Source organism: Carassius carassius, chromosome 34, assembly GCF_963082965.1.
Source record: "Carassius carassius chromosome 34, fCarCar2.1, whole genome shotgun sequence".
NCBI classification, from domain to species: domain Eukaryota; kingdom Metazoa; phylum Chordata; class Actinopteri; order Cypriniformes; family Cyprinidae; genus Carassius; species Carassius carassius.
The window spans coordinates 21,075,599-21,095,232 of NC_081788.1; the positions used below are offsets into that span (position 1 = coordinate 21,075,599).

The 19,634-nt window shown below is 36.8% G+C and overlaps 1 protein-coding gene across 2 annotated transcripts; it reads left to right on the forward strand.

Annotated features, from left to right (window-relative positions):
• Nucleotides 1-4,115: 4,115 nt before the first annotated feature.
• LOC132114709 (nuclear receptor ROR-beta-like) lies at nt 4,116-19,227 on the forward strand. 2 transcript variants are annotated; one of them, XM_059522984.1, is made up of 11 exons: nt 4,116-4,232; nt 9,459-9,544; nt 11,511-11,546; nt 12,179-12,320; nt 12,593-13,048; nt 13,652-13,773; nt 13,982-14,114; nt 14,670-14,777; nt 15,100-15,210; nt 15,319-15,431; nt 16,287-19,227. In XM_059522984.1, the coding sequence occupies exons 1-11, from the start codon at nt 4,226-4,228 to the stop codon at nt 16,446-16,448; spliced, it is 1,476 nt and encodes a 491-aa protein (XP_059378967.1). In that variant the 5' UTR covers nt 4,116-4,225; the 3' UTR covers nt 16,449-19,227. The 2 variants fall into 2 exon arrangements, with proteins under 2 accessions (XP_059378967.1, XP_059378969.1); XM_059522986.1 differs by lacking the exon at nt 11,511-11,546.
• The last annotated feature ends 407 nt before the right edge of the window (nt 19,228-19,634 follow it).

Sequence of the window (19,634 nt, forward strand, 5' to 3'; positions counted from 1 at the left end):
AGTAGTGGCTATTCATTACAGTGAGGATAGTCGTGTCATGCCAGTCGTTGTCATGACAGCAGGGTGAAAAGATATAAAAGATGTACAGTCATCTTCTTTCACATCCCCATCTAAGGAAGAAAAACTAACCCCCTGCCTATATTTTTTTCTAAAACAATATACAATACAATTTAACATTTGGGGTCAATAAGATTTTGAAATAGTTTTTAGAAAGAAGTCTCGTATGTTTAGCAAGGCTACAATTTATTTGATCAAAATACAGTGAAAATAATATTGTAAAATATTGTAACAAACTGTTTTCTATTTTATTTTTTTTAATGTAGTGTATTCCTGTGATGGTAAAGCTTGAGCAGCCATTAGTCCAGTCTTCAGTGTCACATTATCGTTCAGAAATGTTTCTAATATGCTGATTTGGTGCTCAATAAATATTTCCTATTAATATTATTGTTGAAAACAGTTGTTCATCTTAATATAAAAATAAAGTAAAAAGCAAAAGTGTTTATTTGAAAAAAAAAACATTTTATAACATTAAAAGTTATTTGACTGTACTGTACTTTTACTTTACTGTAATTTTGTTAAAGTTGATGCATCGTTGATGAATAAAAGTTGTGCTAAACTATATGGACCCCTGTATGTCATTGTATAATTTGTTATACAATTCATAAACTGCACCATTTTTTATATACCATTACAATTTTATACAGTAATTATAGATTGTATTTTTTTTTTTACCGTCTTCAACTTACTTTTGTTGTTTCATGGTGACGTTATAGCTGTTGACGTATTGTATATCCATCTGTAGCTGTCTATCTCTTAAGAAATCATTTGGGCAGCTTGTATTTACTTGCATGAGTAATGTATGTTTATTTGGTTCAGAACTGTAATCGCACAACACTGGTATGCAAGTCACTAATTTAATTTCAAGAACCGTCATCTGACATTTTTTCATGATACTCAGGATGCCCAGCGGGAACAGCCTGAGATTAAGATGATTATTTGCAGTTGCTCATTAGTTTCATTTGAGACATTCAAGAAAATTATGAAAATTATCCATTGTATATGGCAGATGAGCAATGAGATAATCATCTCTTTGTAATATTCTCGATAATTAGAGATGAGTCAACAGAGATTCATGGCTTTATGTGTTTAGCTGCTAAACAAAAAATAAAAAAATAAAAACATCTAGACGACGCAATTCCAGCCATCTGGGACGAGGCAGACCATGGAAACCATGAGCAACGGTATGTGAAGGAAGCTTTAACAGGCCCAAGATGACAGTTTGGAATAAACACTGACTACAATTCTGAAAGTCTCCTAAGACCGAAGGATTCATTCAGGAACATTCTTTCCTATAGTACAATATAATGTAGTTTATATAATGTAATTGAAGTAAAAGGGATTTTAAAGTGGTATTTTTAGCCTGAGTGAAGATTACCAAGGGAGCTGCAGAAGGGAGGAGAGGAGAAAGAAACAGAAGATGAAAGGAGAAGAGAATGATGGAGGAGAGGATGGGCAGGTTAAAACTGGATTACACCCTCGCACAGAGAAAGAGAGAGGGATTATCCAGCCTGTGAAAGAGGAGAGGAGTCAGCGGATTAAAGAGATAATGAAGAGGAGTGGTGAGGAGATTACGCTGATGAGAGCTGGATTCACAGTAATCCATTCTGAAAACCAACATTTTATCAACTGCCAAACACACTAGCACTGATTGTTTATTGTATTTCTCCATAACCTCATCCACTTTGTTTCTCCACCTGAAACTCATTTGCCATTAGATCATAATGCACTTCTAATCTCACTTCACGATAACTTTCTTGACATGTTTTCCTGCAGACATTTAATAGAAATGATGCTTCATTCACTGTCTATCCGTGTGCCTCCAACTAATGGCAGCCTACAGTCTCACTCTATTCTCTGAGGGAGCAAGCTCTAATTTAAGAGACTGTGGTAATATGAGACAGATGGTCAGGAGGTCAGTGATTGTGTGTGTGTGTGTCACTTTTGAATGAAAATATGCAATTCAAGACTGCAGGAAGGTGAGGAACAGACTCTGAAACAGAAAGAGACATCTAAACAGAGGAATAATGAAAAGGGAAGCAATGCTCCTGGAGCGGAAACTTTCATATTTTTACCCTAAGGAGGTCTGTTTTGACAACGCTGCACAAACACCGAAAGGCTAATTTCCTCCCGTTCTCTAAAACGAAGAACTCAGTTTAATGCGTAAAAAAAGTTGAAAACGAGACAGAGATAAAGTCTGAGGGAATCAAAAAGGTTCATGACGATAGGGACAACAGTGTAATTCAAAATAAAGGGCATAAGTCTAGAAAAAGAGAGTTATGAGAAATTAGAAGGAAAGAAAGCTGAAGCTGAGAAGAAGGAGTGACCGGGCAGGAGGGAGTGAAAAAAGCTTTCTGTCAGCTTCTGTGCATTTCCGCTGTTCTACTAACCTACATACTATAATCTCTTCTCTCCTCATTTCATAATGGAGACTCCCTGGTTACATCATGCCCTTTCCATCCTTTCCACTTTCGCACGTCCTGTTATTTCAACCCACATAATTATTGTCATTGTTAGAGTAGCATCCTGAAGAAAACTCAGTCTCCCTGCCTTCTCTCAAACTTTGCTTTAACTCTCAGTCACCCTCACCTATACAAAAGATGTTCACTGAAATTTGATTTATTAACTCACACACAACCTGTGCTGGTGTTATCTAGTGGATAAGAGCTCAATATGCATATGTCAACATTATGCATTTATCCAACATCAGATGAGTTTCTGATTCAAGATGTAAAAGAAGATAATTTGCAAATCTGTATTTATAAACTTGTGTTTATATTTGAAAATAAAGGTTCTTTATTGGGATCTACGGTTCCATGATGAACCTTTAACATCCATTGAACCTTTCCATTGCACAAAAGGTTCTTTATAATGTAAAAGGATTCTTAAAATGTTATTTACACTAAGAAAAAAAACTAGATTCTTTTAAGTATTGTTCATAGTAAGGTTCTTTGGGAAACCCAAAAATGGTCCAATCCAATTTGGGCCCTTCATTTGTAGGAGTGTCCATGTTTCTTATTTTAAATGTTGTCTCATTTGTCAACATTAAACACTGCATTTTTGCAATGCTTTTTTGAATAGAACAAGACCAGATTTAATTATTTACATCACTTATCTAAACATTTTTGCACAACATTTCTTCTTCTTGGCTATTTGAGAATGTAATTAAACCTTGCTAAATGGCAAAGATACTTGTATTGAGCTCTGTTTTGGATTAATTTCTGTGCATTGCTTTATTCTTTATCGTTTCTCTGAATAAAATTGGATGCTAAAAGAATAAATGAAATTGATTAATAGATTTGATTTCCATTTGGCTAATTTGGTACAATCCACAAATAACTGAAAAATATCCATACCTCATAAATATATGTGCAGATTTGCTAAAATATTGTAAAACTATGGTATATTCATGCAATGTCTCATTTAATCAAAACCACCTAAAAGCACACAATAATACTTAGATGCCTTTTTAAAATGGTCTTCAACTGTTTTTATATGATAACCTGGTCTGGTCTGTTTTAAACCTATAAAACATTTATGTGCAATTTCTCTAACCTTTTCGAACTATTCGAACTCGAACCTTTACTTGACTATTAACACTAGGTAAAACTGTGTTGAAAGAGCTTCGTCAGCAGTCAAGTACATTTGGTTTAAATGTGGAAGGATACTGTTATTTTTTTCAACGGGCGCTGTGCTGTGATCACAAACAATCACAGCCACAGGAACCGCGAAAGATTCCCACGATTCTGTTGTGGTGACAAACTGCCACACTTTCCCACGCGCGCTTGGGCTCTGGCCTACAATATGGCTCTGGCACACGGATCCTCCTTAAAGCGCGTGGCCGAGTGCGAGTGCGCGCGCCACTGCTTGAGGGCACGAGGCGGGCCGGTGGAGCTGGATCATGTGAGAGAGTCCACGCGCCGAAAGTAGGTTAGACTACAGAAGAGCACAGACGCAGAGAGAGAGAAAGAGAAGAGGGCATCATTTTATTGCATAGCTGACAGTGCGCACATTTACGCAGGAAAAAAGCCTATGATGGAGCGGAATTTACTCTTTTAAGTTATTTTCTTACAACCGCTATATGTTTTTTATTTACCTGAGTTTAACTTTCGGCGCAGTTCAAATGTACTGGAGTTTAATTATCGTTCCCAGATAATATAGCATCAAAATGAGAGGTAAGTTCAAAAAATAAATAAATAAATAAATACATACATACATACATATATATATATATATATATATATATATATATATATATATATATATATATATATATATATATATATATATATATATATATATATATAAACAGAATAATATTGTCTAATAATGGAAACAATACTGTCACTTTGTCAGCGGTATCGTGAATGGGTTTGCTTTGATGTTGCACGAACTGCGCAAAGTCTTAACCGATGTAAAGCGCGCAAATATATCTCCAGCAGCAAATCTGCAACTGTTTGGTTGTTTGTAACATATGTTTCTTTACTATTTGATAGCCCCCACCCCACTCCACTCTACCTCCACTCCACTCAGACATATAAAGAAAATAACAAGTGCACTGAAATTGTAAACTTTGCCTGGTTCTGTTTTGTTTTTTCGCTTGTAAACGTGAAAGAAAAGCGATGAGCGTCATGAAGGAAACGTCTCATGAGTTGCCATGTCCGCTTTTTATAAGCAAGTTGAGATTGTAATATGATTGGTTTATGGTTTGGCGTTTTTTTTTACAGTATAGCCGCGCATGTAAATACGCATTTTAGCCAAAAGATGTGCGCGTGAGAGATTTATTTAACAAGTACATATATTTGAAATATTTAATTATTTTTAAAGGGATATAATTATTGCAATTACGTACCTTGCAGTAAGTTACAATTTAGACTATTTGTTTATTTTGCTAGAATAATCTATTCAACTCTTTTCTACGTCGTTTGCTTATTTTGAAAAATTAATTATTGTGATATTTGGCAACACTCCTCTAACTGTAGTTACTGTTAACTGCCACTAAGCCAAACCTATTATGTAAGAATCAAACAACGTGTTTAAAAATGCTTAAAATGTATCCCTGGCTACTGTCATTTGAACTGAATTAAATCATTGAAGGCTCAAATGCTGCATTATGGTCGAACGCAAAGTTTATATGCGTTTGGTTAAGTATGTATAGTTAAGCCCTTAGCCCCCATGTTGAACTTGAGCTCCGCTAAATGTTTGTGTCTTTATCGTGATAATGCTTATCAAGCAGTTGAGGGGAGACTCTCAGCTTGTCAATAGGCTGTGTGAGCGGTTGGGGCACAGGGAGTGGGGATGTGACTGCGGAGTTGTGCGTGTTGATGTTTTTCAGTCTCAGCATGGCCGCCTGTGTGACAGAGTCTATCTGCCCTATTGGCCTACTTCTGTCATTGAGGATTACAGCTTATTACAACACTACGAGATCAGGAAGAGACTTGGTCAGTTTTAATATCGGTTTATTGTTTTCCTTACTGGAATTCTATTTTAACCTTTACCCAGTGCTGCATCACTGCATAAAAAACAGCGTGTTGGCAAAGCTACGTTAAACCTGAAATGCCGTACAAAGGAAACAGTGCCTCCTTTGGTGCAAAGGCGTAACAACATGTGCTCAGTCAAGCTTAGTTGCCTTTAATTTCAGTTGTATATTAACTGTTTATATCAGATATTTATGCTTTTTCAACTGAATGTTGCAGACTTTTGTTAGAGTTTCATCTATGAAATTCATAGCATGTGCTAAACAGTCTACAGTACCAGTAGAACTGAAAATGTGTATTAAAGCAGAGCCACTGAAAAATTTAATGAATTGAGCATTGGATATTCAGTATATTTCTTTTGACTTTGTCCATGATCCTGAGGAAAGGCACTCTTCTGTATGCCGAGAGCTATAGACTATAAGCCACCATTGGCTTTAAAGACTTAAGCAATGAGCCGTCTATAAATGAATGCTGAGGAGCTTAATGCAGTGGCACTTTGACACCTGCCCATGAAGTTTCCATTCATTTAAACCACAATTTAAGACCAGGCAGTGGGAGAATTTGACCAGCCATTTGAACTGTGAGGGATTAAAATCTTCTTTTTCAACATCAATTCAAGATATTCAGTAATTCTTAACAATAAATACATTATAATTGTTACACGCCTAAGGTGCATTCTTATGGGTTTTTAGTTAATGCGTCTTAAACCCAGCCTTTTTTTATGTAAAGCTTAACTCTCACTTTTTTTTTCCTTCATGAATCATTGATCATGATAATGACAAAGCAATTTTAATATTTTTAAGTATTTTTATACAAATTGATCTTTTTTCAACAAGGTTATTTTTTTATTATAAATTCAACATATAAAACCACAAGATTGGAAAATGACTGAATGCATGTATTTGTAGAGACTTTTATTGTTTCCTAATCCCAGCAGGCATCAAGATAATTAATACCCATCAGGAGTCACTTTACAATCCCTATCAGCTCATGTTTTTCAACTTGGTGTTGTTACTTATACCAAAGAATTACTCAATCCCTCTGTACATATTTAAAGAGAGGCTTGTGGTGTCATTTCACCATCTCAGTTTACTTAGTATAGGTAGGCCATTTTTAAGTGATGTGGGAGAGGAAAAATCCTTACAAATGAAATCTCAAGTAAAAGTAAGCGGATGCAAATTGAACCCTGTTTGTGTAATTCATAGAGCAAACCTGCTGGTGAGAACACAGAGCAGACTCAAAAATTGGCTCTAATATGAACTGCACACACACAAATCTCATTAAAGTTAGGTTAGTTATACACCGTGCTATGCAGATGCAAGGTAAATGAAACCTTTGGACGTTGCTGAACAAAGTTGTTTGATTACGTGCGATAAAAGGGCAAAGTCTCTGAATTTCTATTGGGTTTTTCCCAGCATTACTCTGTGAAACTGCTGACTGGTGTTTGATGGACTGACATACTGACTAAATGACATAGAGTGGCCTAGAGAGAGGAGATAAGAAGAGCTAGGTTACTTACCCCAGCTTGCCCGATAAACATAGCACTCTAATAAATCTCCCCTTAATTAGTTTTCTGTAGTCTGACTGTGTTTGCCTCTGGTTTTAACAGCAGTGCTCGAATCGGTTAATGAAACAAGAGCCGTTTGCTATACTTTTGATTTGACTTATTTGAATGTTTGTGGGAGATTGGCTTGATATGTTATGACTAATGGCTTTCAAAAGATGTGTTCTATTAACTAATTAAACTTTTTTTAAGTGATAAAGGAAGATTTATCAGTCTAAATATCAGAGGTTCCTGACTTTAACAACAGGCGGTCATCTTGCTAATTCTGTCAGCCCTTTTGACCTCAAAGTTTTAGTCAGTGATATATTTATTCCCATTTTTCATTGATGAATTTACCACAATTCATTGATACTATGCCAAAAACTTGTAATGTGTCTTGACAATACTGTTTGGTGTGTCATACTGCCATGTAATCTGTGCAGTTTGCTTTTACCTGACATTTTGCTGTGTGATATTCTCTGTATGAAAAGTTTTGTTTAACTAACACATAGCATGGTAAAACCAAGTCTTTATTTAATTCAACCTCCAACCACCATGCACAGCAGTCAAAACTTAAAAATAGTTTTATGTGAGCGCTACGAGACAGCTGGGACTGTGCTCAAATTCTTGACAGGCTGCCACATGTTGAGGGCAAGTGTAAGTTACAGAGCCCTTAATGAGTGTACTGTAGATATTTCAAATGTGCAAAAGTCATATATCACTTCTATGGCATTACATAAAGTGCACCTCTTGATCATGTGTCTGTGAAAAAAAAAAAAAAAAAAAAAAAAATATATATATATATATATATATATATCTGGAGTCACTTATAGAGGCCTTGGATTTGTCTGAAACTGAAATGACATTTTTCCTGATAATATAATGGTCTTTGATTTTTGCAGTTCCTCCTTAAACATGCCAAGAAGGGGAAAAAAAAGAAAGAAAAAGATTAATCCGATTACAGCGCTTGTGAGGCTACCGCACAAGCGCCTCCCTCGGCTCAGTAGGAAAGTGTGTCAGTAGAACAGTTCAGCCCCATAGCCTGACTGTGCTACGCAGGTGAGTGGCATGTGAGCAGACAAGTCAGAATCAAAGCCACACAGTCACAAGCCAATGGGAAGGTGGGAGGGGCAGGATGGAGTAATGCTCGTCACTCCGTTGCTAGGGTGATCTCCTCTGAATGAGTGTGTACGTGGAATGTAGCCAGACAGCAGTTATATAACACGGGGAGGGTGGGGGCTGGGGGCTCAGAATGGAGTAGAAGGAATGACAGCGAGTGAAAAAAGATAGAATGTGTTCCATTTAGTAATTTCACTGACTTATTGTATTAAGGAATACATTTTTATTTTCTTTCAAGATGCTTTGAAAAGTGCTTTAGCAGATTGTGTTCAACTGAGCTTCTGGAAACATCAAACAAACTTGTCTCATGTTCCCTCTTTTTTTTTGTCCCGCTCTCAGACTCCATTGCTCAAATGTGACACACATCAACAAGCATTCGGGCTGAAGTGCGAGTCCTCATGTCATTATCTCTGGAGTGCCGGTTCCCTGTCACAACAAATGTCACAACCGTTACCTAAGATATTGCGTCATTGCATAAAACATGAATGACCTTTCCTACATCCACATCATCGTGATAAAAACCTTTTTTGTGATTCATCCTGTGCCATTTGGCTCATCTGCACTAGGTGAAGCTTCCTTACCATAGGCCCCTGAAGGAAAATTATATTGACCTGCTGTTGAAGGATAGTGTTTCTGCTTGAAAGAACAGCTTGCTTTAATGGGATATAGAGGACTTTCAGATGTAAGTGTGTATAAAGTTATTTGGTTCTGAGGAACTCTTTGCACTCAAAGTTACTATTCATGAACCTGCAACTGTTTATAATTCCCATACAGAGCATTACAATCTGCTTAATTCCATCTCAGCTGTGCCAAGCAGAGAGCAAGCTTTGTTTATAAAGCTGTTTTTGATCCTGTGGTCCAAGGACTTGTGTTATTATGTCATCCTGAGTGGGTCAAAACCTAAAGTATTTGAATATGAGCTGTAGCGCTTAACCCATCTCTTTATGCATTAGCTGTGTATTGTTGCTGTTGAAGGAATATGACAAAAGCAAAGTTTCCACGTCCCTGTGAGAGTCAAACCAGACCTTCGGGCTCGGCGCCAGCCCATATTTCTTTTATGTTTTTGATTGATTGCTCAAAGATCAATGGGTCAAACAAAGAACATTGTAGCTGTAGCTCACTTTAGAACTGTAAGTAGCAGATGAATTTCAATGCTTTTTGCACTTTGTGTCAGGACCTTTCTATAGGCTGTGTATGGGAGGTGCTGGGTAAGTGTGTCAAACTTTAGCTAATGTTTCATGTTCCATTTCTCCCTCTCTTAGCACAAATCGAAGTAATCCCATGCAAGATTTGTGGGGACAAGTCATCGGGCATCCACTATGGCGTGATCACTTGTGAAGGCTGCAAGGTAAGAGAGCATCCTTTCAATCAATTCATTTTCAATTCTACACAAGGTTTAAAGGGATAGAGCACCCCAAAATGACAATTTTATAATAATTTACTTACCCTCATGTCATTCCAAACTTGCACGTTGTTCTGTTTTTCTGTGTAGTGCAAATTAAGATATTTTGTCGACTTTTTCACTGTTTGTCCATATGGTGAAAGCCAAAGGGGCCCAAAACTTTAAACCCCTGTTTATTGTATGGACACCCACATGGAAAAAACCTATATAAACATATGTGTTTCAATATAGGTTTTGATATAGGTTTTTAATATATGTGACACATATAAAATTGGCCGTTTTCCTATATTATATGTACATATAGTCACACATATATGTACACATATATATGTGCATACATATACCTATATAGGTACATACATGCACCTATATGTTCACCTATAATAGTAAAATTAAAATCCATAGCTGCTAGGCAACATAAATAAAAGTCCAAAATATAGAAATGTACATTATGTATTTACAAGAACAATCAAATAGTACAAGAACAAAAATAAGACAAAAAAACTGAACAGAAAAAAAATTATCTTTATTATTCTTTGAAGGTCTGTCATGACGCGCCTCATCATCCTCCTCCTCATCCGCCTCCTCTTCCTTCCTGCACTTCCAATGACGTTTGATAGGGTGTCCGAGATTTTTATTTTTTCGTCTTTTTTTTTCGGCGCACATATTTTGTTAGCGGATAGGCATTTTCGTCCACACGGATCTGGCGTTTTGGAAGAGTGAAACCGATGTTTTGAAACCGGGTCCCAGAGTGGATATATTTGAAAACGCCGCATTTGCGTTTCGTCTTTGCGTTTCGTCTGGACGGCGAATCCGTACATTTTCTGAAAATATATCATCAGTCCACTTCTCGCCCCTAGTCAAACACCACTAACGTACATCACGTAACAGCAACAAAAACATGAACAAACACTGAACGCTAACATTAACACGGATTAATAAATGTATTGTTCCATGTTCGCTTGTGTAGCACACGCAAGGTTTATCACCAAATCCATGTCTTCTTCTCCGTTTTAAGTGTATCTCTGTGGCAGAATTACAGCGCCACATGCTGGTCTGGCATGTATACTACATCGGTTTCGTGTGGACCCGGATATTTCTTGAGATGAGGAAAAAAAAGATCAGAGGTCGGTCTCCGTGTGGACGGGGCCGAAGAAGTAACGGGTACTTACGGTTATGGATAGAAATGTAGCGGAGTAAAGAGTACAATATTTGCCTCTCAAATATACTTGAGTAAAGTCATGAGTACTCCCCAAAAATGATACTTGAGTAAAGTACAGATCCCTCAAAATTATACTGTATTCAAGTAAATGTACTCCGTTACTGTCCGGCTCTGTATATCATGTTAATATATTGCCATAGTTAAATTCCATAACATGCCAATTACATGTGATACCAATTTCACGTTCACACACATAAGTACTTGCATAATTTTTTTCGTTAATTCTTAGTTTTTGCCTTGATAATAGAAAATATGAGCTAGGCATCATGTATGACAGTCAAAAATGAGAAATGAGCTACAAAATGACCAGATCCTGCCATTAGCTATATAGAAGACATATCTTGTATGTATAGGGCTTATATGTGGATATGAAGAAGCAATACAGGAGACCTATATTTCCTGTATATGCACATATATGCACCTCAATTTTGCCTATATGTGGCATATATACGCATATATGCAGCATATATGCAGCATATATGCAGTATATATACATGGCATATATGCAGCATATATGCAGTATATACACGCATATATGCAGCATATATATTATCATATATGTGCATATATGCAGCATATATATGCATATACACTGCATATAGGTTTCAAATATGCGCATATATCCACATATAGATTCTTTCCATGTGGGCAAAAAACACTGAGACTTTTTAAAAACATTGTTTTCTGCAGAAAAAGAACATCATACAGCTTTGTAACAGCATGAGGGTGAGTAAATGATTATAGAATTTTATTTTTCTCTTTAAAAGACCAACATTTCTTAGAATTGGTTTAAAGGTTTCTGTCAAACTGTTTTCCCCAAAATTTTCCCTTTTCTTCAGATAAAAAAGGTAGAATAAACACTATTGAAGTATACAAGACTTTCAAAGAAAGTTAGAGTACCTTGTAGTTACACCCTGATGACGTCTTCAGACTGTTTCCTGAAACGGTAAACAATTCAACCCCTTTATCTGATTGGCTCTCTGACGAGTCAGAAATCTCAGTCAGCTTGTATTTGACCACAAGACACACAATGTGTGCCAGATCTGATCTAACGTTTCAGACTCTCTGCCCGAAAGTCTTTGCCAAATGACATGCTATTTGTATTGAACCACATTACTCCACATTATCATTTTTTCAAACCGTCATGGATTGCGTATGGTATTAATAAATAATTGTATGATTGCACTGGTGTCTGAACCAATACAGCTAGTCCTTGAGATTTTGATACTATGAAAACAGTGAGGTTTAAGAGTTAATTGAGGTTTTGACCTTGATTTACGAACAATGAGGAAATGGAAACGCGGCCACATTTCTTGACCTCGGTTTTCTTTTCTTTTTTCACATTTTCATTCATCAAGGGCTTCTTCCGTCGAAGTCAGCAGAACAATGCGATGTACTCCTGCTCCAGGCAGAGGAACTGCCTTATTGACCGAACCAATCGCAACCGCTGCCAGCACTGCCGACTGCAGAAATGTCTGGCCCTGGGCATGAGCCGTGATGGTGAGTCTAATCTTATGACAGATCGTATTTCCTACTGGAAATGGAGTATCCTTGAGTCCTATTAAACACAGCTGTGGTGTTAGTATGAATTTTAGGACTTCATATAGCCACTGGCCGAAGAAACACAGTCGGCATGAAAGTAGTTTCAGTTTTGATCTCCCCTGTGTGGTATGATGTTGGCACGTTCCATGTTTTTTAGCTTGCTTTTCAGCTCTTATCTACAATCAAATATAACTGTTGTCTTACTTTCCACACCCTCCTTTTTTCTTCAGCGGTGAAGTTTGGACGCATGTCAAAAAAGCAGCGTGACAGCCTTTATGCCGAGGTTCAGAAGCACCAGCAGTCCCAGGAGCGGACAGGGGGTTTAGGCAATAGTGTACCCAGCCATGTTGGTGACGAGGTTGGGGAGAACAGCAGCAGCCAGGGCCGGACCTACAGCCGGGGCTCCAGCACCACACTAAGTGACCTGGATGACATAACCACGCTACCAGACGGTCTCTTCTTTGATCTGCCGCTCACACCGGAGGAAGCTGCTGACTACTGCAGCCTAGAGCTGCTGGGAGGAAGCGGTGGGAGCAGTTTGTCCTCCCAGAGTTCTCCTGAGCCGAACAGACAGGAGTTTAGTGACACAACACGCATCAAACACGAGTACCAGACCCTGCACGAGACGGGACTTTACACTCGCTCATTACTTAACCCACCTGAAGGCTGTTCCTTGATGGAACTCGGTTAGTATACTGTGATAATGGGAATGTATGCATATTCTATTATATTACTGTATATATAATATGTACCAGTATGCAATAAGACTGGGGTTGGTAAGATTATTTTTTTGTATATTTCTGAAAGAAGTCTTTTAAACTCACCAAGGCTGCATAAATGTCTTTGCTGTTACTTTTGAGCAATTGAATGTGTCCTTGCTGAGTAATAGTATTACTTTTTTTCCAACAACAAAAACAGTCCAACCCCAAACCTTTTAAACAGTATTTTTTGAATATTATTAAATATGTCTATGATTAATTATTTGTTTGTTTGCATTAGAAATTATGCTATTTTCTCTCAATAAATAAAAAATAAGAACAAATCAATTGTTTTACATGCTAAAAATTCCAGTTTAAAAAAAACAGTTTTATTTTTTATTTTGTTGTGTTTAAATGTTAACTTTAAGTGAGCAATTTGAAAATTAACATGTATCATTCAGCATCGACTGATACCGCTAAAAAATAAAAACTAATTTATGTTATATATCTTTGTGACATGCTTCCATAGTTTATATAATCTTTATGATGTTGTGTTTTTGATCATATTGCAAAAATGTGTGTTTCCTTTAGAACGGATTACACAGAATGTGGTAAAATCCCACATCGAGACAAGTCAGTATAGCACAGAAGAACTGAAAAGATTTACTTGGACGCTCTACACACCTGAGGAGATGCATGTCTTCCAAAACAAGGTACCACAGGGTGTAACAGTATGTACAATATGTATGTTGTGATCCAAGCAATTGCCCAACCTTAAATTCCATTTTAATGAATCACACAGAATACTTAATATTTAAGGGGCTAATTAAAAACAGATTAAAAAGTACGTCAAATGCACATCATAATTGTGAATAATTAGGATATGGGTGGAAGAGTCTAAAATGTATTGCTTTATCCAAGTCCACAGAGGTAATGTGGCAGCAGTGTGCTGAGTACATCACAAACGCCATCCAGTATGTGGTCGAGTTTGCCAAGCGCATCTCTGGATTCCTGGACTTGTGTCAAAATGACCAGATTATCCTTCTCAAAGCAGGTCAGCATCAACTCTGTGCAAGACCGCAACCAAATCAGTTATCTGTTATCCACATTAGTTAATACCTGCAGTAAATACACCTAAGTGCCCAGTTTATATTTCTGGTTAACCCTTCTAATACAGCATATTTTTTATGGCATGATAGTTGTATGTTTCATTTCTCAACTGTGTTCTGACAATGGCTCTGTTGTTGTTTTCTCTCACCCATTTTCCCCCGCTTATGTCCTCCCTATTTGCATTGTGTGGTGTGCCTTTTACCCGATTTAAATGGAAACAAACAACCCTTTTGTCTTTTTTCTATCTTTTCTTTTAAAACAACCATCATTGCCATTCGATTGAATGTTGACATCACTATTTGATTGTGAAAATGATGACTGTTTTAATGAAACCTCAATTTGAAAATATTTTGTAATTTGGGCAATTAAATCCTAACTGTTTTTTGTTTTCCTGTGTGTGTGTGTATATCGTGGAGCATTCGTTTGCCTATTTCTTCCCCCTGCCTCCCTCTTTCCTGCCTTTCCTATGTCCATCTTCTATGTGGTGGTGCCCATCCAGGCTGCCTGGACGTGCTGTTGATCCGAATGTGTCGGGCCTACAACCCCATCAACAACACACTGTTGTTCGATGGAAAGTTCGCAAGCCTGCAACTCTTTAAAGCGCTCGGTGAGTCTCTTCCCTAGACCTTTCACATAATTTAGAACCTTGTGGCATTCAAGGGCATGTTTGGTACTTGTATGCAATTAACCTGAGCAATGGTACACCAAGTGCTGTAAAATCACATGATTTAGTCACTGTTACTCTTTATATAGACCTAAACAAACATTCATTTTAAATGCAAAATAGGTCAATTAAAACCTTTCCAGGTGAATTAAAAGATTGCTGAAGTTGGCAAATGTTGTAATATTTTTACTGCTCTTGGTAAGTTGTGCTCTACTATTTTTATTTTTTTTTTCAAATGTGTTTTCTGGGTTTTTCCTGTCTGTAGGATGTGATGATCTAGTGGGTGCTGTGTTTGAGATGGCTAAAACCCTGAGTCGGCTACAGCTGTCTGAAGAGGAGATGGCTCTGTTTACCGCCACTGTGCTTCTGTCTCCAGGTGGTTTTACTATAACATTAGTTTAAAGTAATCTTTAACTCTTACAGTCTTTCCGAAAGATACATAACCAGACATTAGAGTTTACTCTTCCACCAATTTATTTTACAGACAGACCGTGGTTGACAGATGCTCAGAAGGTGCAGAAACTTCAGGAGAAGGTCTATGTTGCGTTACAACACTGTCTTCATAAAAGCTGTTCCCCTGAGGAGAAACTGGCAAAGGTACTGGGAAAAAATCTTAAGAATGGATGAAAAACAAGTTCACACTCTCACAGCTGCTAAATGTGAGAAAATCAGGGCTGTCAAAATAAACACATGCAATTAAATATATTTATGCCATTCTGATTTTTATGCTGTTCACACACTTAATCAGTTTGACATTTTAACTGTTTTTTTTCTTTATTATGATTTGTGTGAATTCTAAAAACTGATCCAAACCTCCTGAGTTGACTATGACAGATGTATGTGTCAAAGGTCCTGTTTGTCAGTGAATAATGGAGAAGGCTTCATTTTATTCTAAATATTATAATAATAGATGTAATGTGTCAAATTCTTTATGAATTAATAATATTCATCTTTGTATGGTGAAACATTATTATTTTTTTCATTATTACACATTACTGTTAGAACGTTTGGGATCAGTAAGTTGTTAAAAGTTAAGGAATACTTTTATTCTACAAGGATGCATGAAACTGATCAAAAGTGACCGCAAAGACAATTACAATTATTCAGAAGTTTTATGTTTCAAGACTGCTAAGAGGTTAACCAAAAAAACTAAATTAATGTTGCTGTTTTTTATTAAATAAATGAAGCTTGGTGAGCATAAGAAAGAGCATAAGAGAAAAAAATATTACAGACCCCAAACTTTTGATTCATAGTGTATATTATTAATTTCCCTAAAATTAATTTAAAAAGACCCAAGTGCATACATTTTTCACTACAAGAACATTTACATTTACATTAGAATATTAAATCAATGTATCAATCATATTAAAATTAAATTATATTATACATCTTTTTTGTCAAGTTATGTAGGAAATGTTATAACTGCTTTTTCTTTTTTTATTGACTCAATAGATGGTATCCAAGTTGCCCATGATGAAGTCAATTTGCAACCTCCATATTGATAAGCTGGAGTTTTTCCGTCTCCTTCACCCAGAAACGGCCTACAGCTTCCCTGCTCTCTACAGAGAGGTTTTCTGCAGCGAGATCTCCTTCCCAGACTCCACTGAGGGCTAGCATTCATTGAAGTGTCATATTGGCTCTGATGCGAGACAGAGAGAGGAAGAGACAGGGAATAGAAATAGGAGGAGGTAGATGGATATGTGTTTGAGAAAAACCAGCAACACTGACAATCTTGCACATTACACTTTAGGACTCCATCTATAATCTCCCTCCTGATGGAGTGATTCACTTCTCTATTTGAACAGGACCCACATTTCTTATAAGATGCTGTTTAATATCAGCAGTCATTTAAGGTGCTTGATACTCATGCTACCTACATATAGTGACTCGAAGAGAGTAAATGAAGTATATTTAATTTAAAAAAAAAGAGTATTCGAAGTGCTTGAAAAGTGGATACTTCCCATTTTCAGAGTAGACTTAGGAAGAAAACTATGAATGTAACTCAACTGACATGTGGCAAAGCCTCAGGATTAAGACAGAATGTATTATGTATTCCTGCCCCAAATATAAAACAAGCTTTTAAGGCTTTGTTTCTGTAAACTAACAGTTTTGAATCCATGCAAAACTGTTTAAAGGGACCAATGCATGTACACCTGAGGTTGTAAACACCAGATGAGCAGCTTCACTTTAACAGACTGAACATTAATGCACAGCACACTGCACAGACCATACGTGCACATGGTTGTCATTTGAGCTCTTTATTTTTGCATATAAATTTAAAAGATGCAACTAAACTAATGAAAACCTCATCCTTATTTCCCTTTCCCATGCAAATGCCACTTGTATAATGACATCAGATGATATTTTGATAACGAAACCACACGTATGTAGAACGATAGATGTATTTGAGAGTATATTTATAAACAGAGCCTGTAGATAGCGTGTGTAGGCAGAGACAGAAAGTATGCACCTTAGAGTGAATGTTCTCAGGCCCTTTCAAAGACTTCCCAATCATAGGAGAGGAATTCTGGGCTGGAGTTGGAATTGGCATGACATGCAAATTTTGAAAGCTTTAGATTTAGATGCAGGTGGACAGCACTTAAATACTCCACAAAAAAAGGACTTTGCAAGAGCAGGTCTTTGCTGTCGCCCCACATTAAATGGCGAAAAGACAATGCCACTATGAGACTTCCTGAAGCGCAGCAAACCACTCAGACAGCTGCTGGGAGCAAGTCCTTGGGAGAATGCAAAGAACTCGGAAGGAACCTTATATTTTTAGAGACAACGGCCAACCTGAGCTCACCGTCAGTCATGAGGACACCACAGAAATGTCGTAACTTTTCTGTTTCTACAGCTGGGAGGATAAGTGGATTCACAGGCCATACCTCATGCTTTGCATTGTGTCTGATTCGGGGATCAGTGTTGTGTTGCTGTGTGATTATTTTTCCCCCATCATCCATTTGCCCTTTGTGTTCACTTCTAACACAACTATTGGTCGACAGAACCATCAGCTACCCCCCTGAGTTAGGGAATACTGATAAGTTTATGTTCCAAAACTCAAACCAAAGGAGGAAGATCTACTATCTGTCCGTTCTTCTGAGGATTGGTCTCAGAGGAGGTGTAAGAGTGGCCCAGAAACCAGAATGCAAACTAAAGCCCAAAGGAGGGCTTTTCGAAACCCTTTAGTGCCCAGTTCTAGCTTTTTGAGATTACAGGGATAATAAAAGATGTTTTGAATGATTGATAATTATCAACGTCCAGTTTCCTGATAGATAAACTTATCAAGCTCGTCTGATGTTTTATTTTTGCACTGCTGGACCAGTGCCTAACTGTATATTTTCTTGTAAGATTTTATATGGTTGGTATAATTCACATTTTCTGGGTGTTTAACACAGTATCATAGTGTCTACCTGTGCAATAGTCAGTCTTTCCATTTTTAGTATTGACGGTTTTCACAAGCCGAGGGTCTCCTTGGATTTCATAAGCACTCCATCTCAGATCGTTTAACACCCCCTTTGCTAAGGTCCGTCTACACATTATTTTTTACTCTTGTCTATTATCTTAAATTAAATTAATGTGTGAAGGTGGAGAAAGATTGTGACAAAGTGGAACTACTTTGTAAAAAACATTTAGAGTTTTAGACTATGTATATTTTGGAGTGTAATTCACAGCCCTAAAAAAAGCCACAAGTGTCCGGCCTGTCCTTGAGGCTAGTCCTGGAAATGTGCACTCAGTCACTCAGGGAGATAGCTGGGTTCTCTGTCCTAAAATGTCTTCTTCAGTTAGCCTAGCAAGACACCTTGCACCAAATAGAAGTTTTTAAACCTTGATCACTGTGTTCTTGTGAATGTTAATCACAGAAGTATGAAAGAATTTTACCCCTGTCTTATATCAGTGCTTTTGGAGGACTTTTTCAGTTTAAATTGCTTAGAAAAATGAATAGGATCAAAACTGTAAGGTGTGTGTGTGTGTGTGTATGTATGTGTATATATACACACACACACACATACAAGGATGGATTTAATCTTTAAATCTAGTGTGTTTTTTATTGGTTTGTGATATTTTCTTTCATAATTTCTGTGCTTTTCTGTAACATTTTCTCACCCACGTAGTGTCGTCCTTTGTCTTGAAGAATTTAAATTGTATTTTTTTAAAGAGCATTTTTAAAGCAGAAATCACCGACATGGGTCATAATGCTTTGCCATGGTCCTACTGTGGTTGTTTCAGTTGTAACTTTATTTTTAAGCAAATAAATCATATTATAGATTTAAAGGAATATAATTTATGGTATATTATTGATACAGAGAATAAAAGAACCCCATTTAGAGTTAATATTGTACAATAAGAATGATACACATGGATTCCAGAATGTAATAAAGGTATTTTTACTTTATACTGAATGTTCTGTGGCTGAATTTAATTGAATTGTTTATTATTATTATTTTATTATTATTACATTTTTATGTAAAATGCAATGCAAGACCGAAATCCCCAAAGTTCCCATATCTTATTCATATCTAGAGACAGGGGGGAGAAAAGTGTTTAGATGGGTAAGTTACAACAGTACTGCTAACTTATTTGATAATAAATAGGTTTGTGTATAGCCTACTGTTCATTGTATTGGGCTTAGTAAGATTCTTTATTATAAAAAAAAAAAACTTTTATTTAACAAAGAAGCATTAAATCGATCGATAATGACTTACAAAAAATGTCAATTAAATGCTGTTCCTTTGAACTTTTCATTGAAGGAGAATACATAAAAAGGCTTAACACAACCGCTTAACTTTAAAATAAAAATAT

Coding starts and splice junctions, on each gene's coding strand:
- LOC132114709 (XM_059522984.1), top strand. Junction 12,321..12,592: donor CCTGGGCATGAGCCGTGATG/GTGAGTCTAATC, acceptor TTTTTTCTTCAG/CGGTGAAGTTTGGACGCATG. Junction 14,778..15,099: donor GCAACTCTTTAAAGCGCTCG/GTGAGTCTCTTC, acceptor TCCTGTCTGTAG/GATGTGATGATCTAGTGGGT.